Source organism: Chiloscyllium plagiosum, chromosome 14 (genome assembly GCF_004010195.1).
Source record: "Chiloscyllium plagiosum isolate BGI_BamShark_2017 chromosome 14, ASM401019v2, whole genome shotgun sequence".
Taxonomy (NCBI): Eukaryota; Metazoa; Chordata; class Chondrichthyes; order Orectolobiformes; family Hemiscylliidae; genus Chiloscyllium; species Chiloscyllium plagiosum.
The window spans coordinates 26,588,884-26,615,290 of NC_057723.1; the positions used below are offsets into that span (position 1 = coordinate 26,588,884).

The following is a 26,407-nucleotide window of genomic DNA, read 5'->3' on the forward strand; positions in this document are numbered from 1 at the left end:
CAGCCCCCTTCCACCCCTCCTCCCCCCAACACATTCCTGATGAAAGGCTTATGCCTGAAATGTCGATTCTCCTGCTCCTCGGATGCTGCCTGACATGCTGTGCTTTTCTAGTGCCATACTTTTCAACCCTGTTTACAATTGCTGCCAGGTCTGATGAGTTTCTCTGGATGGAGTTGTTAACAGCGCCATTCATATGTATTTCTGTCCCTTTTCCCCAGTGGGGACATTTGATCTACAGATACTGACAAGGGCTCAGAATTAGGTTTTAATTCCTTTAACAATGATTCCTTTTCCAAACCCAACAATGATACATTATTTCTGAGAAGTTAACTAACAGTGTCGGAAATGCTTTTACTGAGGAACTGATCTAATATTTAAGACCATTAGATATTTCTTCTCGAATGCAACACTTCATTTCTCCTGTATAAAAGCTCTTCTGGTACCACACACAATTCTTCAGTTGAGAATGCAAACTTGACAATTAGACACTCAGCCTGTGGCCATGGAGTTTTTCACATGGGTTGGGGGGCCCTGGAGTATTTTAGCTTCTTTATTTTGTCTCTTTGTCCTGCAGAAAAGCTCCTGGCCTTTTGCCAAGTCCAATACTGCAGCTGCAGAATGCACCACTGAGAATTCACCGTGTGGGAAATCATCGAAAACCTCACATTCTAGGCTTTCTATGGCAGCATACAATAGATCCTTAATGAGTTGCATTCCCTTGCTGCCACCTCTGTTTGATGTATTTTTGCAATAGTTTATTTTAAAAATAGTCTCCATAAAATAGTAACAATTTGGCTGTATCTTGCAGTTTAAGGGATGTGATCTTTTTCTGCACTTCAACTCCTGAAGAGAATTGTCTCCTGCACTGTTATGCTGGCTCAGTGGTTAGCACTGCTGCCTCACAGTACCAGGGACCCAGGTTCAATTCTTGCCTCGGGCAACTGTCTGTATGGAGTTTGCATATTCTCCCTATGTCTGTATGGGTGTTCTGGTTTCCTCCCACAGTCCAAAGATGTGTAGATTAGGTGAATTGGCCAAGCTAAATTGACCATAATGTTAGGTGCATTAGTCAGGGGTGAATGTAGGGGATTGGGTCTGGGTGGGTTGCTCTTTGGAGGGTCAGTGTGGACCTGTTGAGCTGAAGGGCCTGGTTCCACACTGTAGTGAATCTAATTTTAAAAATTCTGTCAGAAACATTTTATTCTCAAATATTTTTACATCTTGTGAACATGTGAAGGAGATTCACTTTTGGCAACGTGTGCATTTCTATAGTTCCAGGTTACCTGATAAATGGGCTCAATTCTACTTCAAAATTTATTGATCACCATAAGGGCATTTGTGAAAACTTTTAAATTGATCTGCACTTAGGCTGACAGGGAGTAGAAATACATTTAAGAATAAATTTTATTGAGCCAATATGCAATCAATCTTAATCTTTTTGCTATCCTGATAAGCTAAATGCATTACAATAGCAAAACTGTAATATTAGTGAATTGCTGAAATATCAATATTTTTAAAAATCCATTTATGTGGTTATTCAGAAATTTTCACTTTAGTAATGATGGTTAGGAATAGCACAGAAGTAGGCACCAGCATTTTTTTACTGAGCAGACTGACCGTCTTGACCATTGTAAGAGCAGTTAATGATGAATTATTCAGTTTTCTACTGTTTTGTGCTCATTTAAAATAGATATACAAATATTTTAAAACGTTTATGTAAGAAAAACTGTTAAGTAAAATCCTATAGCTATTGTAGAGACATGGCTGAAGCTGGGCACAGATTGGGATCTGAATATTGAAGAGTGTATGACATTTAGAGAGGACAGATGCTAGAAAAAGTTGATTGGCTCTGTTAACTAATGATAGTATCAGCACAATAGAGAAGAAAGTTCAGGAAACTAGGATTTAGAAGCAGTTTAGATAGAGTTGTCGCAAAAGAAGTAGACTTATGGGCATTCTGTATAGACACGTTAATATTAATTATACAATAGAATGGAGTGGAAAGGAAGACATAATGGGAGCTTGCCAGAAAGATGGAGTGATAATTATGGGGGGTTTTAACCTACATATAAACTGAAACAAAAACAGATGTGAAAAAGTATCCTAAATGAGGTGAGAGATTCTTTGAACAGAATGTCCCAGAGCCAATCAGAGAACCTGGTATAATGTGAGACAAGATGAATGACCTTATCGTAAAGGTTCCCCTAAGTAGCAGCCATCCTAACAAAGCTGAATTTTACATTCAGTTTAAAGGAGAGAAGAGTGGGTCCAAGGCTGCTATTTTAAACTTTATAAGGGCCATATATTTAAAAAGGAAAGAAATTAATAAAGCGAACATTAGTCCTGTAATTAATATTGAAAACTAAGGAGATTGCAGATGAATTGAACAGGTATATATTTTTGTCACGATGCAGCATGCAGGTAACATCCAGAAATAGCTGTAAATAAGGAAATGAAATGGAGGAAGAAACTAGAGAAAATCACAATCAAAAGAGAAATGGGTACTCAGGAAATTGTTGAAGCTGCAGGCTGGCAACATCAGTCGACATCATTATAGAGTTTTAAAAGAAGTATCTAATGGGATAGTTAGAATGTTTCCACAATGAAAAACAATTAAAAAATAAGTGAGAGAAATATATTGATCTGACTCTTTATACCTCAAAATGGAGCTCCAGTATGACCAGTGCATTAAGTTCCAATTATTGCTATTTTTTTATACTGCTTTTCTCTTTAGGTTGTTTATGGGAAAATATTTCAGAATTCTCCAGATACAGGAAAGGATCTTTTACATTAGAAAATAGCAACTGTGACAGAGGGAGATGAAAAAGGGAAACCACAGACCAGTGAGCTTAACAGCGGCTTTAGGGAACATGTTTAAAGCTCTTATTCAAGATATTATAACAGGACACTTGGGAATAAAGTATCTTAAGTGGAGTCAACATGTTTTTATGAAAGGGAAATAATTTTTACATTTAAATTATTTATTGGAGTTTTTTGTTGAATACTATGTTGTTGATAATGGTGAGCTGGTAAATGTACTGTTCTTAGGTCCTCAGAAGGTATGCGATAAGATGCCACATCAAAGACAATTGCAGAAAATAAAAGTTAATGGTTTCGGATGGAGTGTACTGGCATTGATAGAACGTGAGCTACCTAACAGGAAACAGCTGGCATAAATTGGTCAAATGCTGGTTGAAAAGTTGTAACAAGTAGTGTGGCACGGGGATCAGTATTGGTGGCCTCAATGTTTTACAACTTATATAAATGTCTAAGATAAAGTCACCAAAGATGTGGTTCCTAGAACAAGGATTGCTAAAACAACCCCAGCCTTTTCAGCCGCTCCCTATAGTTCAAACCCTCCAACCCTGACAACATCCTTGCCGGTTTTTCCTGAATCCTTTCAAGTTTCACAACATCCTTCTAATAGGAGGAAGAACAGAATTAATTCCCATAAATGGCCTATTGCAGCTATTTTAGATGAAATTACAACTCTCTTTAGTGGCTTCATTGTGCTGTCATCACCAAATTTAAAACAAGCATATTCTTAAAGTCATCACAATTTTAAGGAAGCTAACTCGGGTAATCAAGATAATGTTTTAATCAAATAAGTGCTATATATTATTTAAGTGCAAACATTATCTGGTATTGCACTGTTAAGGAGGCAGTGACTATACTGGAGATTGCTGCAAATAGGTCATCGTTCCTCCCTGGGCAGGACAAGCAACAATCCTTAATCAAATTGAAAATGTGTGAAACCAGCTATATTGTCTGATGCAAGTATTCAGTACAAAGTGAACTTAATATCAAACGTGGCATGGAGATTAAAATAGAGGGGATGAAAGGACGGTTTTAGGGATAAGAAATTGACGGAAAAAGCCAGCAAAATTTACTTTTAAAAAATCTACAAAACACTTAAAATTGAACCAATGAAGCTTTACTCATGTAAATACCAGTTTTCAGCGCCAGGTAGGTTATTTGGCAATGATCAGTCCTTTTGAGTAACTTTACATCCTTCAAAAGTGACCGTCAATAATAGGAGTGCGAGATGCGTCTGATATAATCTTCCAGATTCCTCTGATTGATTGCATTTGCCATCATTTGAAGTTGCTATGCGATTTGGGCATTAATAAGTGCGGACCGAGAACCTCCTTTACTTTGACTGTTGACCGAGTGAAGCAGTCCTGCTTTTCTCGCTGACTCACAAGGAAACTTTAAGAATAAAATTAAACTTTCTGGACCTCTTTTTGCCTATGAAGTTGCCGCTGTTCCCTCACTCAAGGGTTCCCTCGTTGCCTGTAATTTAACATTCTGGTCAAACACTCGAGCGAGGACGGATTGAATACTGTACAGTATTCCCCTTCCCACCCCCAGTGTATTTTAAACTGTACCGCCGCGTACATTTCCCCTCAGGAGAGGAGAGCTATACACAAACCTTCGGGCTTTCACTAAAGCTGTTTAATTCATTTTGAAACGTTGTACTTTGGAATGAGAATGAATTGTTGTTTGAGGTTGGCAAGAATGTATCGTTTTAACGTTGATTGTGTCTTTGACAATGAGACGTGCTGCTTTAACCATGGGGAGTTCATTAACTCAACAGGATGATGACGATGACTCATTCCCATAAATCCAGCAGCATGCTGCAGTGTGTGCTGCAGTACTGTGCATTGAATTGCATGCAGCAACCAACTCTTTGAAAGATGGATACCGTTCTGTTTGTCTGTGGTTGTATCTGGTTACTGCTCAGTGAGTATGATTCTTTCATTTTATATCCCTGTGTTCATTTATGGAGTAGTTTTTTATTACTCATCCTAGGCAGGTGTCACTGTGGTGAGCTAAAGATTACGATCTGGAAACTGCTATTTTATTCTGAATGAACGTTATGTTCACATTGAGCACATATTATCAAATGAGTCTACGAATTGCAATGAAGACTTTTTTTGCGTAATAGGCATTTAAATTAGCAAAATCCATATACAGTTAAAGTGCTAAATATAAGTGGTTGTGATTCCAAATTTGATTTTAAAGCTGCATGACCATTCTGCTCTGAATATTAAGAGTTTCTTTTGGCTTGGTACTGCAATCATTTCTAATTTACCATGCATCTATATTAGTTTAATGAATTTAACTATAAATGAGCAATAGTGTATTTTGCTTGCTTTTACTTTTGACTGCTAAATATATTTCTATATATCCATATGTTCCAATGCTTTTACGTACTGCCTTCAGTATATATAAGAATTATTTTTTCTTTTGAAAGAATACTGTGCAAATTCTGTTGTCTGAGATGGAGAATTAATAATTTTTCAGTATGGATTTTATTAAAATGGTGCTATATTTAAGTATTGTATGTTGTGTCTTTGTTCAAGCATTATCAGCTCTATGTATGCTGCATTGAGAGTTGACTTATTGAAAATAATAAGCTTAACCTTTGAAAGGAACTCACCAATTGCCTTAAATTGTACCTGGTTTTCAACAGTGAGCTATACAAGTCCAAGATATTTTTGGATTTGATTCCCGATTTGTGTGGCACTCACTGATCTTGGTAAGGGAGGTCTTTGATCTTTAAAATTAATCTCTAAACTCCTTTAGCTGAGTGAAGAATCTAGCCAATCACTGATGCTAATCATTAAACAGTAACTTGTGCTGGAATTGTGCATAGGTGTTGTATCAAGTGGAAGCCACTGTAGTTGGGTCTGGTGGGGAATATAGCAGAGGGTATACACCAGAATGCAGGAAAAAAATCAAGGCCTTTGAAAAGGAAGCGATAATACATGTTAGTAAAATGGAAGATGGAGTAAGCTTAGGTGAACTTTCCAACCTCTCTAATTTTTACATTTTTATTTTAAAAACTGACTACCTCACCAACTCTGTTCTGGCATCTGACGTTTAAGTGACCGTGGAAGATCAATGATGTACATGCATGATGTGCAAAAACTAAGTACATTAATAATGTGTTCAGTATAACATAGACAGTTTGCTCTCATTGCTGTGAAGATGTACTCATTGATATCTTTAATCTAGTTTCATGTTGGCATAGAAAGTTGCCATTTGGTCCATACCAGAGTGTCCATGTTTTGTGCAGTAGAGTGGGGACACTTGGAATACATGTAGACTTTCTAAAGTAGTTTGATACAAGAATGAATTGACCTTGTAAAGTAAGTCTTTACTATTCTTTCCTATCGCCCACTTACCCTTTATATCTCCATTAACTGTGATATTAAAATGTATGGGATTTGGTTAATAATGTCTAGGAAGGCTATCTTTACTTGTCATTGAAAGGGATTAGATTCCCTACAGTGTGGAAACAGGCCATTTGGCCCAACAAGTCCACACTGACCCTTCAAAGAGTCACCCACTCTGACACATCTCCCTCTTACTAATGCACCTTACGCTATGGCCAATTCACCTAACTTGCACATCTTTGGACTGTGGGAGGAAACCAGAGCACCTGGAGGAAGCTCATGCAGACACCAGGAGAATGCCCAAACTCCACACAGAAGACAATTGCCCAAGGCTGTGATCAAACTCGTGTACCTGGTGCAGTGAGGTAGCAGTGCTAACCACTGAGCCACCATTCCACCTCTAATCCAGTAAATGTTATCCTGTATTGGTTTTCTACCTCCCCTTTCACCTTTTAATAAACAGAATCCCATGCAATTGGTAACACATCACAAAGATTCATTCACTCATTGAAAAGGCTATTATTTGTCACAGCTTATGTAATTGCTGCATGAGTTGTTCATACTTGTGAAACAGCACCAAAGAAAATCGCCATTAATAATACAAGATTCTTGTATTTAGTCAAACCATTAAAATGAATAGCCTATGAGATCTTTCTGACAGAAAGACTTGAGCTTCCCTCCCCCCCCCCCCCTTACTTTACATCTGTTCTGTTTTGTGCTCCATTTTGAATCTTGTAATTGCCTCTGTTTGTTTGAGAATAGTGCAGTTTTTATTTTACCTAGACTAACACAGGTTGAAAATTGTGCAGAGGCTCTTTTTCCACTAGCAACTGTGATTCTTTTGCTTTCAGACTGCTCCCCTCATTTGCCCCCCCCCTCCCCAAAACACACGCACAACAAACACTCTTCGCCTCTCCAAACCTGCCAACACCCAACAGACGCCTACATGTTTTGAGATTACCTGAGATGATGGGTGATGTTGAATAACAAAAGTGGACATTTTCAAATGATGTGTTAATATCAGGATAATGTCCTATCCCTGTCATTAATGTCATAGCAATGCTGATCTATTTTGACATATGCCCCTGCTGCGGTTTAGCCAAGAAGTTATTTTGATTTCCAACCCCTTGAGATTGTAATTGATTACAAGGTAATTGATTATCTAATGCTACCTGGAAAATTTTAATCTTTAAAATAAAAACATCCCTCACTGGTCTTGGGAATAACCAATGCTACAGGCATTTGAGGCCGGAACAAGAATGTTCCTCCTCCTGATGCAGATCATGTCCACCCAGCCACCTATCCCTGAATTGCTGAAGTGACACTGACCTCCAAATACCCCAGGGTCAACACAGAGACAAATAAGCAGTTACAAAATCTATTCCACTGACTTCATGATGATATCTGCCAAAGCACTAAGTCCTACTAATACTCATGAGTATAACTAAAATGGAGATTGAGCAGTACGTATGGAGCAGAAGTTGGCCATTTGGCTCCTAAAACCTGTTCCATCATTCAATAAGTTTTATAGTTGATCAGATTGTGGCCTGTACTCCACATACACACTTTTGATTTCTTTGTTAGTCACGAATCTATCCAACTGTGCTTTTTGAAAAAAAAAATTAATCTGCTTCCACAGATCTCTGGGGACGAGAGATCCAGAGAGTGACAACTCTCTGCATGAAAATATTTCTTCTCATTTAATAGATTAAATGTAAATTCCCTTATCGATACATCCAAGTCACTTTACGGGAGTGTGAAATTGTATGGAACAAGGAAAGACCGATCATCATTTCTCTAGGTTATGTACAAATCACATGTTTGCATAATGTGGTGGTGTAGTAAATGTTGTTTATTACTATTATAGGGAAATAGTGTGAAAGTTAAAAAAATCTGCATGAGAACTCCAGAATTGAATTTTCAATTCTCCACCACCCATTTAGACTGTTTCCATTTGTCATCTCCTCTCCTTTCAATTCCACAGTTTTCAATCCTGTTTGCTTACTTCCTATTATTTCCATGAGATTATAACAAGTTGGTTCTGAGAAGCAAGTGTTTCAGGTAATCCCAGCAGCAGTGGCCTCTCTGTCATTGCTCGAGAGCAGTTGGTGGTGAACTCACTCCTCGAATAACTGTTCCTGTGGTCAATGTATATTCAGTGTATTGTTAGCTTTTATCTTTACCTTGTTATGAAGCCATACTTTATGAAGAATGACACTATATAAATTTACTGGTTTGTAAACCAATGAAGCCATGTTCTTGTAATTTGAAATCACAGACTCAAACAAATGTTGGCTGAACATTTGCTCATTGTGCCATCAACATTTGGAAGCCATTGAAGTGGAGAGCAACTTTGCAAAGCATCACCAGTAACAATTATTTTTGAAGGTGTATGAATGGGGACCATCTCTTACCCCATTAGCAAAGCATCCTGACAGTCACCTGGATGTGCAGCTGGGTGGCAAAAACATAAGTGTAATCAATTAGGCTCAGGGTATGAAAGGAACGTACCCAGACATTACAACAATATATGCCAGACAACTGCAATCCTCCATCCCTGACTATATTTGGGGGAAATCTAGGCAGTTGGTGGGAGAAGGTCATGTGATGAGCTGCTGACCAACTTTGTTATAACAACTATTTTATCTGTAGATGAGGACAAATAAATGAGATGCTGAAGAAGCATAACCCTGAGTGGGTGCTCTCACTGTCCATCCAAATTAGAAGTTCAACCTGAAAGCAGCAAATTCGCCAATCTTCAAGCATATTCTTAAAGAAAAGGGGCAATAACCTAGAGTGACTTATGTTAAGATCTAACTGGTGTTTTTAATTGTCAAATCAAAAGAGTAAAATGATGGTGTTGGAAGGACCCCTCGTAAAACTGGAGCTAATGGAAGCTGGAAGAAAATTCTCTCCATGAGTTGGAGTGTAATCTAGCACATAGAGAGATCATCGTTATTGTTAGGAGGTCAGTCATTTCCGCCCCAGGATATCTTTGCAGGAGTATCTCAGAGTACTGTCCTAGGCTCAACCATCTTCAGCTGCTTTGTCAAAATCTTCCCTCCATCATAAGGTCAGAAGGGGAGTTGTTCGACGATGACCGCACCATTTGTGATTACTTTGGTGCTCAAACAGTCAAGTCTTGCTGCACTGGAACTATATCCATGTTTAGGCTGATGAGTGGTAAGTAACATTTCCTGCCAAGCAAATTACAGGTAATGACTGTCTCCATTTAAGAGATGTTCAATGGCATTTTTATAACTGAATGTCTCACTATCAAAATCTAGAAACTAAAATGTACTGTACTGGCAACATTAGTAAAGTAGCAATAAGAACAATTAGAAGTTAGGAATGTGTTGCAAGCAACTCACATCCTGACTCCCCAAAGTCTGTCCACAATCTAAAAGGCATCAGTCAGTAGTGTGATGGATTACTGCCCTCTTACCTGGATGTATGCAACTCCAACAACACTCAAGAAACTTGACATGATCCAGCAAAGCAGCCCATTGCATCCAGTCCCTGCACAACTAACACTCAATAGCACAGGGCGTACCATCTACATGATGCACTGCATCAATTCACCAAGTCTCCTTAGACAGCCCTTCTAAACCCATGACCACTTCCTTCTAGAAGGACAAGGACAGCAGATACGTGGGAATGCCACCACCTTCAAGCTCTCCGCCAATCAACTCACCATCCTGACTAAGAAGTATATTGCTGTTCCTTTACTGTTGTGGGTCAAAATCCTGGAATTCCCCCCTCCTGTTGAGTGTGGATTTATCTACAAGGCATGGAGAGCAGTGATTTGAAGAAGGCAGCTTTGCACCACCTCCAGGACAATTAGGACAAGCAATAAATGATGGCCAGCCAACATCTTCTGTAAGTGAAATTTTCAATGCCAAATGTTTTTATCTATAGAAAGTAGCAAGTGTTTCTAAGTCCACAATGAGTTGAACCCAGGTTCTTTTAATACCCAGAAAATTCTGTTCAAGTCATGAATAATTGTGCCACAGCTATTTATCTTAAACAATGAGTGCTAGCCAATATTCTTACTCTGATGTAGGCCTTGTATGTTTCCTGTTCCCATAAGTGGAAGAAGCCATTTTAGAGATTACAGGGTTCCCTATGAGATGTCACAGGCAGAGGAGCTGTTGCAGCTTTGTTTTTCAGTGAGCTACTGTTAACCAGAAGTAGGGGAAACAAGATGGATGATGGCCAGTCCTGTACCTTAAGCAGAGAAAGTGCCGTTTCTTATCATTCATCATGCAGAATGCAGGTTGAGGCTTCAGGTTGGTTTGCAAGCCCAGTTTGAGAATGTAGAACATAGCTGAAGGGTTTGCCAACTGAAGACTGGATGATTCCCAGGGAATATGCTTACAGTAGAAGATAGTGTTGGGAAAGGAAAAGACTGAAATACTTGGGATCTGCAAAGCACTTTGAAATGGTTCTAAGAGATTGTGCATCTACTTGAAAAACTGACTAACATAACATAATTGAGCTGTTGTTTTAGTTATTAAAGGTGGAAAGTGGCAGGCTGTATGGTAGTTTTAAAGTCTACAAAATGTTAATTGTGTTTTGTATTTGCAATATTCTTTTAAAACATGAAATTTTGAGTCATCTTTTTTCAGGCCTCAGCTAAAAATTGGAATTTCAAATTTTTAAAATTATTAATGGCTCTAAGGAGATTGTAACAAACAGTTTCAGTCAGCAGTGTAGTGGATTTTTAAAGTTTGTCTTGAAATTTATATTGATTTTGCCTCTCCTCTACTAGACAACTATTCAGCACAGCACAGCTGAGATCAGATTATCAACAGAAAGTCAATTGCAACTTCACATCCTATCATTTGTGATCTTACATATTGACCCATCAATACTTGAGAAGCTTGAAATAATAATTCTCCAAGTGATGACCTTTCGTCTTTGTGAATGCAGGTAAGGATGAGACATTGAACAGAGCCTTTAAAATCTACACTAGGGAGGCAAAATGGTGTTTAATGGTTAGTTCTTTAGTTTGCTTCAGTTCTGACTGCAGTTTGGAAGTCACATGATTTTCCAAGATCTATAATGGTAGGTATCTGTTCCCACTGGAAGGAATGATTATAAAGTTACCCCTTCTAACTCTTGAGGTTGGACTATTGTCAATGCCATGGAGTTCAACTGGGAAGCAAAGGGTTTTGCTAAAATACTGAGGGAAGGCCTGGCTAGAGAACCTGTCACCCTCCTAAATGACAGTTTTCCAGTGGCAAGGTAGCTGCAGGAACATTTTCCTGCTTTGGGATCAAATGTGTCACTTTTTTATGTGGTCAACTTAAGAGCTAATTTTTAATCACTGCTGTTGGCATTTCACTGGTGACAGTAGACTCTCCACTACATGGAGAGAGCAGCTGGTGTACAGGCTTGAAGGGACTCTCCCAATCAGACATTGTCTGGCCCACAGAGGAAGTCCTGTCAGTCATATCCTTCCTGCAGCAACCCCTTACACGTTGTTTTTCTCTTTCTTTTCTGAAGGGCCGTTGTTTGTTGACGTTCCCTTCATATCTGTAGGTGTGACATTCTATGATTCTTCTTTATCTCTCTCTCTAGATAGCCACTTTAATTTATATAAGGGTGTATCAGCATGCCTTTTTAAGCACCTGTTTAGAGTCAAAATTGTCCATGGAACCTCAGGGGTCTGACCTGTGATCATGACACATGCACTATTATCTTCATCTGCCTGGTCATACCTAATTTTTCACTGAACAATTATTCCTCAATTCTACTCACTCCTTCGAAATATAAAGTAGTACTGTGGAAACCCATATGGACCCTATCTCTGCCTCCATTTTTAGGTAATATGTGGAGCATTCATTATCAAATCTGATTTGATCTCATGCACTTTTACTTCTCTTCTGGTCCATGGATGACTCTATTGGTGTCATTTCCTGCTTTTTCTTTGAACTGGAAAACTTCTTTAACAATGCTTTCAATTTCCACCATCCCCACATTTTTCCATCTCTGACTATTCCCTTGCCCTGTCAAAATTCTGTTCCCAATTCTCAGGAGAACTATTGATCAAGCTTTCCAGTAAGCTGACTGATTCACCCAGCTACCTTGACCACATTTCCTTCCACTCTGATTTCTGTGAAGATTCTATTCCATCCATTCTCCATTTATCCACCTTTTGATGCATATATTCTGGCAATGCCATCCACTAAACCAGTGTTTTGAATACATTTTCCTGTTTCCTCAACTGAAGATTCCTCTTCATTGTTCTATTTCCCCATATTTTAGCTCTCACCTGTCTCCCATCATCCCAGAGTCATTTTTCGTACACTCCTCCTCATTCCCACTTCCACTTCATCCATTCCTGCATTCAATAGAGTCAGAGATCTACAGCACAGAAACAGACCAGTCTGTCCAATTCGTCCGTGCCAGCCAGATATCCCAAACTAATCTAGTCCCATTTGCCAGCACTTGGCCCATATCCCTCTTAAACCCTTCCTATTCATATACCCACCCAGATGCCTTTTAAATGTTGCAATTGTACCAGCCTCCATCACTTCCTCTAGCAGCTCATTCCATCCACGCACCACCCTCTGTGGAAAAAGTTGCCCCTTAGGTCCCTTTCACATCTTTCCCCTCTCACCCTAAACCTATGCCCTCTAGTTCTGGACTCCCCCACCCAAGGGAAAAGACTTTGTCTATTTATCCTATCCATGCCCCTCATGATTTTTAAAATGTCTGTAAAGTCACCCCTCAGCCTCCAATGGTCCAGGGGAAACAACCCATCTGTTCAGTCCTCAAGCATGACTTAAGCTTCCTGCCACCTATTGTTCAGTTCTCTAACAGCACCCCCACTCTGGCCTCTCTGTCTTTGGCTTCCCATGCTAGTCCATTTAAACCCCCATACACTCAAGGGACACACCTAGCTTCTCAATCAGTTGAGGTTTTCAAACTCCTCATTGAGATTAACAAATGAAAAGCCATTGACCTAACAATAAATTATTGTTGTTTTCACGTAAACTGCCTGACCCACTGAGCATTTCTGTCAACTCAATTTGTTTCAGGCTTCCAGAATGTCTTATTGAAAATTGCATATTTACTATTTTGCATCATATTTCAGCAACCATATGTCTGCCAAATCATCTTTGTCTACTACCTTCTGAAGTCTGTTTCTATTGTCATTGTTTGCAGCACTCCTGAGTTTTTTTTCACGTAAACTGCCTGACCCACTGAGCATTTCTGTCAACTCAATTTGTTTCAGGCTTCCAGAATGTCTTATTGAAAATTGCATATTTACTGTTTTCCATCATATTTCAGCAACCATATGTCTGCCAAATCATCTTTGTCTACTACCTCCTGAAGTCCGTTTCTATTGTCATTGTTTGCAGCACTCCTGAGTTTTGTAATCTGAAAACTTCGGAATTATGTCCTAATATACCTGGTCGTAGGTTATGAATACATATCCAAAAAGCAGGGATCCTATTATACTGACCCCAGGGGACAGCAGTACATACTTGCTTCTCGCCTAAGAATGAACTATTTGCTACAATTCTGTTGTCATATCCATTGTTGTCATCCTTAGCTGTTGTCATATCCATTGTTGCAACTTTTTAACCTGTTTGGTGCTTTGCTGAATATTTTGGGGAAATTCTGTATGAATGACATTGACCACATAACACCCACCAGTTACTTCATCAAAGAACTCTTATCACGTCAGTCAACCAGATTTGCCCTGAACACATCTGTGCTGACTTCCACTTATTAACCCATACTTTTCTGAATGGCAATTGATTTTGTTTTAGATAATTACCTCCTAAAGATTTCTCTAACACCCACACTAGGCCAAGTGGTCTACAATTGCCCCTCTTTATTCCTCTTCCTTTCTTGAAACATGGTGTAACATTTGCAGTCTTCCAGAACCATAGCCAAGGAAGATTATGGCCAGATTTGCCACAATTTTTACTCTTGTCTCAGTAACCGAGGGAAGTATTTCGAGTGAATGTACTGTCTATGTTGAGCACTGCTAACCTTTCCAATTAGATGATCATTTTACCAGTTTTTATTCCATTCAATGTTGCTGCTGCCCCCTACCTTACAGCTACATAATCCTGACAGAATCCTCATTTGTAAAGTTGCTTTCTAAAGATTAAACGTGCTCATTCAATACCTCAGCCATGTATCCATCTTCACAAGAAGACCTTTTTACTTACTTATCAGATGCTGTGTTTGTTTTTTAACTATCTCATTTTTCCTATTTGTGTTTTTAAAACCTTTTTTTTTCTTTTTGCTTCTCTTTTATGATACCCAAGCTTTTTTTGCCCTTACTCACTTTTCCTCCACTTATTCATGTCTTAGGATTGGTTAGCTCAGCTGGCTGGATGGCTAGCTTGAATTGCAGAGTAATACCAAAAGTGAGTTCAATTCCCACGTCGGCTGAGGTTACCATGTAGGACTGTCCTCAATCTCTCCCCTTACCTGAGATGTGGTGACCCTCAGGTTAAACTGCAAGGTTGTCTCTTATCTACTGAGTGCAACACTATATGGTCTGGTAGGACTATGGCAACTTTTACTTCTATCAAGGCACTAAGACTGTATCCAAAGAATTGCGTACATTTTGGTCCCCTTACTTGGAGGATGCCATTCCACTGGAAACAGTTCAGATAATGTTCACTGGACTGACTCCAGAGGTGAGGGGTTTGTCTTATGAAGATAATGGAGCAGTTTAGGCCTATACTGTCTGGAATTTAGAAGATAAGAGATTTAATTGAGATATATCAGATACCGAAGGGGATTGACAGAACAGAATTTGAGTGGATGTTTTCCCCTTGTGGGGCAATCAAGAATGAGAGGTGATAGTTTTGGGTTAAGAAGCGGTAGATTCAAAGCAGCTAAGGAATTGAATCTCTCAATTTTTAATTAGTATTGGGTTAAAGGATTATGGCAAGTGGGCGGAAATATAAAGGCTGAAATGAGATCAGCCGTGTTCATTAATGCTGGAGCAAGCTCAAGGGACTGAATTGTTGACTGTTGTCTTTGTTTGTGTGTGTGTGTGTGTTCTCTTCGCATTCATTCCGTACAGCTCGCTCATTCTGTCTCTCTGTCTCTCTGTCTCTCTGTCTCTCTGTCTCTCTGTCTCTCTGTCTCTCTGTCTCGCTATTGCACAATTTTCTTTCCCATCACCAAATTCCCCATGGTATTTTATTTTTCATCTATCAACTACCATTTAAGATATAACTAAACCCAGGGCAGCTGTTCAACAGGAAACTGGAAAATAGGTCATTATTTATTTTTCCCCATGTGCTCTTTCCCTCATGTCACAGAACAAACACTTCAAGAGGAAAAAAAAATCATCTGACAAGGGTTAATATTTTAAATGCATTTGTGGAACTTGGGCATTGCTGGTTGGCTAGCATTGATAGCTCATTCCTATTTGCCCTTGAAGGTGGTGGTGAGCTGTCATCTTGAATCACTGCAGTCCATTTGCTGTAGGTTGACCCACAGTGCTGGTAAGGAGGGAATTTCAGGATTTTGACTCTACGACTTTGAAGGAACGGCAGTATATTTCCAAGTTAGGGTGGTCAGTGGCTTGGAGGTGTACTTCCAGGTGGTGTTCCCAAGTACCTGCTGCTTCTAGATGGAAGTGGTTGTGGGTTTGGAAGTTGCTTTCTAAGGATCTTTGGTGAATTTCTGCAGTGCAACTTGTAGATAGTACACACTGCTGTGACTGAGCGCCAGTGATGGAGGGATTGAATGTTTGTAAATGTGGTGTCAATCAAGTTGGTTGCTTTGTCTTGCATAGTGTCAAGCTTCTTGAGTGTTGTTGGAGCTGCATCCATCTGGGCAAGTGGGGTATATTCCATCACACTCCTGACTTGTGCCTTGTAGATGGTGGATAGACTTTGGCTGCAGTCTCCCAAGTCTCTGACCTGTACTTGTAGCCACTGTGTTTATGTGGGGAGCCCAGTTGAGTTTCTCGTCAATGGTAATCCCAAGGGGGGTTGACCGTGGGGGGCTTCAGTGATATTGTTGAATGACAAGGGGTGGTGGTTAGAGTGTCTCTTAAAGGTAATGGTCATTGTCTGTCATTTGTGTGGCGTAAATGTTATTTGCCACATGTCGGCCCAAGCCTGAATATTGTCCAGATCGTGTTGCATTTGAGCGCAGACTGCTTCAATATCTGAGGAGTCGTGAATGGTGCTGAATATTGTGCAATCATCGAACATCCCTATTTCTGAGGGAAGGTCACTACTGAAGATTGTTGGGGTTAGGACAATACCCTGAGGGATTTCTGTGGAGATGTCCTGGAACTGAGGTGACTGATCCTCCACAACCATCTTCCTTTGTGCCAGGTATGACTCTAACCAGTGAAGTGTTTGCCCACTGATTCCAGTTTTGCCAGGGCTCTTTGATGCCATACTTGGTCAAATGCATCCTTGATGTCAAGGGCTGTCACTCTCACCTCACCGCACCTCTGGAATTCAGCTCTTTTGCCCATGTTTGAACCTAGGCTATAATGAGATCAGGAGCTTAGTAATCCTGGCGAAACCAAAACTGGACATCACTGAGCAGGTTGTTGCTGAGCAGGTGCTGCCTGATAGCACTGTTGATGACACCCTCCATCACTTTACTGATGATGGAGAATAGACGGATTGGGCGGTAATTGGCCGGATTGGATTTGTCCTGATTTTTGTATACAGGACATACCTGGGCAATTTCCCACATCGTCGGGTAGATGCCAGTGTTGCAACTGTAGCTACAACAGTGTTGTAATTTGGATATCTTTTAACATTTAAAAGCATCAAGCAATACAAATATAGTACTGGAAAATGGTACTCCAAAAGCAACTTAACAGGTTAACAGGTTAAAATGGTTGCAAACAAATTATTAGGACCAGTGGAGGTGTTTGATGCCAGTTAGCTTCTCCAATAGTGAGAAGCAGGTGGAATTGTTTGCAATCTGACTTACTCTTGCTAGTTGGGAAAAAAAATACTGTTGCTAGGTAATTGGCTATTAGTCATGTTGAGCTCAATGAGGAGATAGAATAGCAGTGTCCTGACCAAGCACTTATGGTTTAAATTTAATTGCTTCCCCAACGTGATTTGCTTCTTGTACATACAGTGGCATTGAATTAGAAGACTAGCCATATTCTTATTGAATAGTGGAATGTGCTTAAAGAGCTGAATAGCCTAATCTTACTCTGATTTCTTGTGTTCTCTAGATACTGAAAACCCTCCCCTTCATTCTCTTCTGTGACTTTGGATGCTACAAGCCCTCTCTTTTCCTTCTTTCTCCATGTAGTTTTGCATCTCAAACTTTCTAGAATGGTGGCATTCTGCTTCAAAAGGAACCACAGTACATGGCACCACCCAGGTCTTGAATTAAGAAAGCAATTTGTTCACATCACTTCTGGCAGCCATATTTGCAAATGGCTGAGCTTTATGATCAGTAGACAGCAACTTCTGCCCCATTTCTTCTTCATGAGCAGGATGTTTTGCTAACTTAAGCGAGACATGTATGCCTCAAAAACTTTTGTTGAAAAGACAGACACCCAGCACTTTGGTTCAAGTAGCCAAGATCTGTCCCATTTTATATCATCGAGGGTACATTTCACTTGTATCTTTGTTGGAGAGTAGGGGGTGGTTGGCAAGACCAGGGTGGACAATTCAATTGATTTTGAAGAGAGAAAGATACAGCCAGTCAAAAAATGTTTGTTTGTTTGTTTAATGCTGTGTTCACTTGCCCTCTCTCTGTGTTCAAATTGCCCAGGTGTGTTGTGATCCCAAGGATTACCTCAAATCTGGGCCAGTTGTGGCTAGAATAAAAGTCTACCATGATCTCTCAGAAGGTGAATAATTTAAGAAGCTGCCTTCAGCAGCCCAGTCCATTTTAAGGACAATGGCTGAACCAAGGAAATGGGAGGCCAGATTGAAGAACCAACGGCCTCGTTGGGTGCTACAGAGGGAGGCAGGAAACTATGAAGGCATCTCCACATTGAGGTATTGTCTACAACCTTGGAGAAAAATAAAAATTACTCATGTAGAGGGTCCATGCTGTGATGAGTAAGATAAAAGGCTAATGGCTCATTGGTCCCTGTAGGCTAGCTTCAGTTAACTCCTGGCCTCCAGCTTTCAGCAGGCTCTCTGCCATTTGGAAGATCCCAATGTGGCAGCCCTCATTAATCTCTACTATTAAAGTACCTAATGGGCCACTCTCTGCTCGGTGGTAGTTTCTGCTGCATTGACCTTGTTTCCCACATGATCACTCGACATCTATGAGGTGGCTGGCTCCATATTCCTGAAGAAGGGCTTATGCCTGAAACGTCGATTCTCCTGCTCCTTGGATGCTGCCTGACCTGCTGCGCTTTTCCAGCAACACATTTTTTTTCAGCTCTGATCTCCAGCATCTGCAGTCCTCACTTTCTCCATATGCCATTTGACAACTCTTCCCTGGTCTTGCCTTCTAATCCTTTTTCACTCTTGCATCTCCATATCCTCCTCCTCTCCCTCAGGTCTGGCAAAATTCATCCTTCTTTATTTCTTATTTGCACTGCTTGTTAGGGAAAGGTGGAAAATGTGCAAGTCTGACACTGGCTGAATTTTGTATGTGGAATCCTGAAACTAAAAATAACCTTTTTTTTTTGTAATCAATTCTAGGGATGGTGCTGACTCATTAGAAATGTTCTGGGCAATGTTGTTTCCTGAAACTGCAGAGATCAGCCTGTCCTAGGGACTCTACTAAAGCTTGCCAGTTTGATGCCCTTGACATGTTCATCCTCCAGAAGCAGTTATATTTTGCAACATGTTTTTCTGACTATTCTAATATGATAGAATGTTTGTTTTGAAACGAGGGTGTCTTCTGTATGCAGCATGCAGACTGAAATGTCAGAGGACCATATAAACTTATACTTGCAGGGTTCCAGGCCTTTAGCAGTGCTAGTCCCACCCAATACACATAGATGGTTAATGAACTCTTAGTTTTGTTGTCCCCTCAGTACCCCTATAGTGTGTCAGTTTTATAAATAAAATGTCAGCTGAGTGATTCAGTGACAGGGAGGATAAAATGTTTAGTTTCATGTAAGAGCACTTCTGAATATTGAAAAACAGTTAAGTCAGCCCCTTGCAACTCCATTTTGATTTAACCCCGTTCCCCCTCTCCCTTCCTGTCCCTCTCCTTTTTTGGTCTGCATTGCCCTTTGAACAGGCTTTGCATGTAAATTACTCCATTGGGAAACACTGCTGATTTACTGGTAGTGGTTAATAGATGGGGAACAAAAAAACCTGGGTGATTTGGTGGTGGTAGGGAAGTTCCATTGTGTGTAAGGACATTTCTGGATATAGAAAGATAAAAATGTAAGTCGACGTAAGGCTCTTGTGGTGCAGTGTTGGCGTCCCTGGGTTGAAGTCCCAGAGATGTGCTGTGGCATCTCTGAATAGGATGCTTACATAATACGTATGATGGATAATTATTTGCTCTTGCTAAACACCAACAGGAAAACTCTCACTGTCGTAATTTCTTTTAGGGTCATAGTAGCTGACTGCCTGCTCGTTTTTGAGAGTTTACATTTGTGCTCGGCCGTCCCTGGAGAAGGGACATGCGGTGTCCACCAATACTCTCGATGTTTTGAGAGAGGGATGGGCACAGCAGTGAGTAGAATGCTTGATCTCCTTTTGTAATTCCATTTTACTGTGGGGCCCCTCCTCTTCTCCCAACTCCCCCACACTTTGTTTGATGGTTTGCATTGATAATCACCGGGCTTTACGTTGGAGTTAGTCAATTGGAGAACACAAGTGATTTACAGCTGATGTTTAACAGGTGAACAAATACCTCTGGTGACTTGGTGATGAGGGAAAAAGAACACTTCAGTTGTGTGTAAGAGCAGTTCTGGATCTAGAAAGACAAAAATGCAAGTTGGCTTAGGGCTCCTCTGGTGCAGTGGTGGTATCCCTACCTCTCAGCCAGGAGACCCAGGTTCAAATCCCACCTGCTGCATGGAAATCATCACCCTCGTCTACAAACAGAGGGGGGAGAGGGAGGACATTTAAAAATTGATGACCAGTTTCACTGCTAAATGTAGTTTACAAAATCCTGTTTAAGTACATTTCAGTGTACTTTTAGGCACATGTGATGACAACAAATCAAATTAGTGAGGTACTCTCTGATGTACATGGTGCAGTTCTGGCCCATTCCCAGAAGCTGCACCATTGCAGTCACCCGAGTCATTTTCCCACTTCATCTGGAGTCCAAGATACACTGCGTCCTCAGGAACAACATGTACGAAAGCCGGGATAAGCGGGTGAAGAACGTACCCACCTATTGTGTGTGTGGCTGCATTTAAGCTATGTGTAGACCTTTCGTACATGAACACCAAGTGTCACTATGTACTGAGATTCCATCTGTCCCCAGTGTTGCGAAGGATGGGACTAGCCTCATTGACACAGTACCCTCCAAGAAGTTAGACTGTTCTGTATCACTGCCTTGCGCAGAAATATTTGCAAAGCAAAATACCTTTTGACCACAGTCCATCAGGAAATGGTCAACACTCAGCATCCTTGATCTTGTGGAAAAAGGAGATGGTGGATCCAGTCACATTGTGCACTGTGCAAACAGTCAATCATCTGGCAGAATACCTCCTCACCAGAACTTTCTAACAAGTACCAAGACATCACTTGGCTGGTGGTGAGAAGAGTGCTTTCTGTGAGGTCCATCGTGTACACTGGGACTCTGTGCCACTGCATGTTGCACTCAAAGTAGTTGGGGGGTGAGATTGGTTGGGGGGGGTGGTGTGGTGGGAGATGGAGGAAGAGGTTAAAGACCATCACTTACCTCCTTCTGGATTGTGCCTTTGCAAAGGAGGTCTGGAGGAAGATGCAGTGGGTCTTGTCGAGGTTAATTCCCAGTAACCCTGAGATGTGGGACTCTGTGCTGTATGGTCTGTTCCCTGAGACACCCTCCAAGACAAACATCAACTGCACCTGGAGGACCATCAGCTTGATGAAAGATGCTGTTTGGTCTGCCTGAAACTCGTTGCTCTTTCAGAGCAGGGAGCTAACCTAACTGAGTGTTGCAGACTGATACATTCCAAGTTCCAGGACTGTGCTGGAGGATGCAAAAAAAGCTTGGGGCATCTGCTGCCAAGGTGTAGGGGGGAAGGACCACTCTCAGAAGTCTTTTTTGCCAAAGTTAAATGGGGGTCTGTTCAGTTATCGGACGCTGTCCCTGTGTCTCAAATATGAAAATATAGTCATGTACAAGTAAGAAATGCCTTTAGTTTGTTTATTGGATAGAGCCAAGCTCCATATCTCACACCACACGTGTGTCTGTATATAAATATAACCATTTATGAATAAGGAATATTTTTGAAATAAAAAATTCTCTGATTGGCAAGGCTGACATATTAAAAATATTTGCTAAATTGGAATTTTAATTTTGGGGTGGGGGTGTAAGCAAAGAGTCTACAAAGTGATTAGGGCAAAAGGTAGTCCTGGAATAGTCACAGACTTTCAGTTCTCTTGAAGGGGTGAGAGTTTCTCCAATCAGTCATGAGAAATCACCTTACCTTATTCATAATCACACTGAGGTGGATTGAGGGGAATGAAGAGTCAAGGAGGAATTCTGATACCACTAGCATTTTACTTCTATTATTAATACTGCAGTAGCAAGTAAAGTGTGCTGCACCTGACTAAATCCCACAATCCCAACTTCAGTATTTATAAGGACCAATTTAAAGGAGTTGGGAGTTTTAAGAGTGAGAAGATACATCTTGAGCATGACTTCAGGATGGTCAAAGGCTGTGCCCACTTCATCATTGATGCACCACTGGGGTTTGAGGAACTGGAGAGACCTGCACTTGAGCAGAAGGAGAAGTGGGTGGCTGGAGCCAACCCAAGCGGTCAGTGACTGGTGCAGGCCGCTTCACTTTTCCTGCAATTGCCCATTAAAACTATATTTGGGGATGTAAATCCCTCCAATAGAATGTTACTTCAGTTATGTAGATCCATACTAAGCCATTCCCCAGCGCAGTGAATTGTGGTGGTCCATGAGTAGTAGAGTGTGTTTTAAAGGTCACATGGAAGTGAAGATTTCTTTCCAAGTCCCTCTAATTCACTCTTTCTCACTGCAGCTACACCTCTCCCCACCCTGCTACTGGAAATTGTCTCCTGCCTCAGGTGCTACCTGGCATACTGCCTCCTGCCCTGAAAGTTTGTCTCTTGTCAGATGTAGGTGGAGCATTCTTTTGGCACTTTAAAATGGCCACGTTTTGAGCTCAAATCATACGTTGTTGACCAGGAGCATCAGAGCAGTCAAAGCAGCCTGTCTCTGCCCCTGCCTCTGCTTGTGTGTAGAGCATGACAATAGCACTATGTGCTAATAATGGGAAGAGAAAAACTCAAGTCTTTTTTTATTCTTACAGGTATGAACATGAGTGTGTTGAATTACTGCTCTTCAGTAGAGTTCTATGGATGGTATTATTTTCACACCATTTTCATATCTGCCCATTCCCACAAATACTGTATGGGAAGTTTTTTTTTAAAACTTGTTAATGGTCCCTGTCAATTTGTCTTGCATCTTCCGATTGACAACAAGGAGTTTTAGTCATATGTACAACTTTTTCTATCCATCTCTTGGTTCTTGGGTAGATGGCATTAATAAAAGTATCTCCGGCAGCAATGGAAACAGCCTGTATTATCCTCACTTGCATACCATTCTGGTCATCATATTACAGGAAGGACATGGTTCCATTATAAAGAGGGTACAGAGGAGATTTATGAGGATGCTGGCAGGAATGGAGAACTTCAGTTATGATAAAAGATTGGATATGATCACTTTACTTGGAAAAGAGGAGTATGAGATAGGTTCTTCACAGTTTATTTAGGTGTCCTAAATTATATTCTCTAACAGAGAGATTAGTGACCCAATATTAAATACCTTTAATTTTTTTTGAAGATTGAAGGATTGAAAGGTTTGTGTTTTTCTATATAAAAAAAGCTTGCTTCTCCACTCTGTGGAGACATGAATTGTTTTTTTTGCACATTAGAACATTTTTTAACAAGGTACTTATTGGAAACCACGTGGTTTCAGCTAACTGCCGGACAGGGATGCAGCTGAAATCCAGCAAACATTTTATGATTGCTGAAGACCTAGTTTCTGTTTGAACAGAGTTGGTGCCCAGCCTGCAGAAGGGAAGAAGTTTCCCAGCACCACCTCTTGTTTCCTAGAAAAGTATGACCTAGCTGCTCTTGAGAAACTCCTAATGAGAGTTGGCCTCAATACCTTCTGAGCAACCATCCACAAAGACCCAGAGATAACTGTTTGGTTAGTGACCTGTCCAGGATCGACTAGCCATCTGAATATCCCATGTCTTATCCTTTTCGGCCTTCAGGAAATACCAGTAGTTGACCATAACTTATTTTCTGAAGTGAATGTCTGCAGAGGAATCTGTTTTCTTGAGGTTTATGTGTGAGTTGTGCTGTGTTGTGTTACCGAGAGGCAATTCTATTTATACTTGCATAATGAACTGTTTAACCAGTTTGACATCTTCATTGAGTAAGTTTTTCATATGTTTGTTTATTAAATTAATCTGGTTGATGGATCCTTTTATCTAGTCCTAATGTAGATAAAGTATAATTGACCAAATTGGTAATTGAGTAAAACTATTAAATTTTGTGATGTGACTGGGAGAGTAGTGGAATGAACAGCTGGTGTACTTCTCCAATAATTTGTCATTACTCATGTGACTACTCATTTTGGTGGCTAGAAAGATTTCATTCCAATTTGTCTGGGCTTCATGGGTCAGCGTTTTGACAGGATCACTAGCCAGTTGAAAGCTTTTAACTTCTTTTAAGAACCCTTAAGAGGTCTTAATGAGTTTTGAGAAGATTAGTAGCTCAGCTTCGCCTGGAGGCCCACTGAAGATGTTACCTAGTAGAGTGATTAAAAAGTCTGGGAATGAACCTTCCACCTCATCCTGACCCTTTAGAGGTGTCTGTGCCTTCCAAGAAATCAATGTTTGATTCATACCAGATTGAAAACATTGTGGCAACTTCCCAGGAAACTTGCACACTCTTACAAAAACATATTGCTGTTTTTGGACACCAGCTGCACATTTAAGGTAAAAGGTTTGTCCCTGTTGGAATCTAAAGTTCCAAATCACATTTTCATGTCGTAGTTCTCCTCCATTGATTTGGAATTGCATGGATTACCATATGTTCATGACACCCTGGGCTTTGGGAAGACTGCAGGCTGAATGGTGAGCTGCTCCACTTCCTACTGTCAGTTGCTGCTATCTCAACAGCAAACAGACGGGGCTCGTGCCGTCTCTTTGTTCCTTGGTTGAGTTTTAATCCAAAGGCAGCCAAAGCATTAACCATCGCGATATGATTCAGGAGACCTGAAATTGTAGAAGGTAAACTCTTAATGAAGGTACTGTGAGCATATTATTTTCTATGAGAATATAAAAGAGTAGCTGTTCAAAATAAGCTGTAATCACTCATTTAAATGCTATTATGTTTTTGCCTTGCTTTCAATGGCATTTCAGGAAGTTGGATGTGACACGAAACATAAATATTGCTCTCATTGAGTAATTACCATACATTTACAGTTATGTTATATAACCTGCCCAGGGAAGTTTTGTGCAATAGATTAATGCACATGGAGTTAAGCATGACAGTCAAGGGCTGGATCTAGCTTCCCAACATGCTTGTACTTCTGCCAAATTTTAATATGCCACTCCCTGAAACAAATCCCATGTACTCCCCAGGTTAAAATGCACCCCCTACCCACTTCCCCCATGTATTTGACTTTGGGAGTGGTTTAACAGAGCGGAAGGCAGAAATTGTGGATTACTAAAGGCTGTAATATTCTTTTTGTCTTTGTCTCCTTGTACTCTAAAAGAATATTAGAAACTGCTGAAGTAAGGAAAGTTAATTAAATTTCGAGAACACACCTAACAGTGACAATATGGGTTACTGTGGCGTCATTTGATGTATCACAGTCAGACTTGGTCCCTATACTACAGAAGTGGGCAGTTTTTGAAAGTTCTTATTTATTTGATGAAATGCTACATCATAAATTCCTGAGATGTCTTTCCTTTCCCATCACTCAAGACTTTCTTTCACCATGGTTATCTGAGCCCTTGGCCATGCCTTTTCTATATTTGCTCATACCCATTCCCTGCCCTCCCAGAACAAAGAGATGGGATTCTCCTTGCTCTCCTCTTCAAAACTCTGGAATAGTGGGGCTCAATTCTTGGTACATTCTTCCCAGTTGGGTAACAACGCTGTTGCATTGAGTATTTTGCTATTGTTAGACTGACTGTGATCCTTGGATGCTGCCTGAACTGCTGTGCTCTTCCAGCACCACTAATCCAGAAAGACAGTGCCTCTGTGTCAATGACTCAATACTTTGAAGAAGAGCAGGTGGGGAGGGTCCTCAATTCTTCTGATCAGTGTATACCCTCCGTAATGTTGCCAAGGACAGATTATCTGATCATTAATGGATTTATTGTTGTGGAGTCTCGCCGGACACAAATTGACTGAGTTTACCAACATTATGGCTGTGGCTACATTTCAGACGTACAGCAGGTCCCCAACTTATGAACATCCCATTTATGAATGCTCGTACTTGTGCAATTCCTTAGAGTTATGCAGTTTTAAAGATCATTTGCTCACTTACAAACAGTGACTTTATATTACACCCACAATCCATCAATGAGTATTTTTCAAAAATTGCAGGAGACCATATCTTGGATTACCACCTATGGCTACCTGTACACCAGCATGATCCAGAGTAAACATCTCTGCAGAGAAGAAGTTTGGATCTGAGTTAAGGAGCTGGAGCTGTTGCACTACATCAAAGAAGGAGAAAATTAACTGGACACATTGCTCCAGAGAGTGATCATACCCCTTCAGTTAGGTAACTCAACCTGGTCTGTCAGGTTCTGGGACAGGAGCATATGACTGCAGGTGAGGACCCAGGTTCAAGCTCATAGAACTTTGGCCCTGTAATTTGATCAAGCCGTAAATAAAGAGGGAGTAAATAAACTTTAGGGGTAAACTTGCAAGACAGACTGCAAGAGCTTCTTTAAATGTACAAAAGTGAGCATAGGCTCTTGGAGCCTGAGGTAGGGAAATAATACTGAGAAACCAGGAAATGGAGGAGGAATTGAATAAATACCTTGTATCAGACTTCTCCATAGAAGATCCTAATCACATTCCAAAGTTACTAAATATTCAAAGGGTAAAAGG

The 26,407-nt window shown here is 40.5% G+C and overlaps 1 protein-coding gene across 3 annotated transcripts in view; it reads left to right on the forward strand.

Annotated features, from left to right (window-relative positions):
- The first annotated feature begins 4,645 nt into the window (after positions 1-4,645).
- LOC122556574 (long-chain-fatty-acid--CoA ligase 6-like) overlaps positions 4,646-26,407 on the forward strand; it is a 189,921-nt gene continuing 168,159 nt past the window's right edge. Inside the window, exon 1 of one of the 3 annotated variants that reach the window (XM_043703393.1) lies at positions 4,646-4,743. In XM_043703393.1, coding sequence (XP_043559328.1) covers positions 4,698-4,743 — 46 coding nt within the window. In that variant the 5' untranslated portion in view covers positions 4,646-4,697. The remainder of the gene's footprint in view (positions 4,744-26,407) is intronic. The other 2 variants (XM_043703392.1, XM_043703394.1) reach the window with 2 other exon arrangements.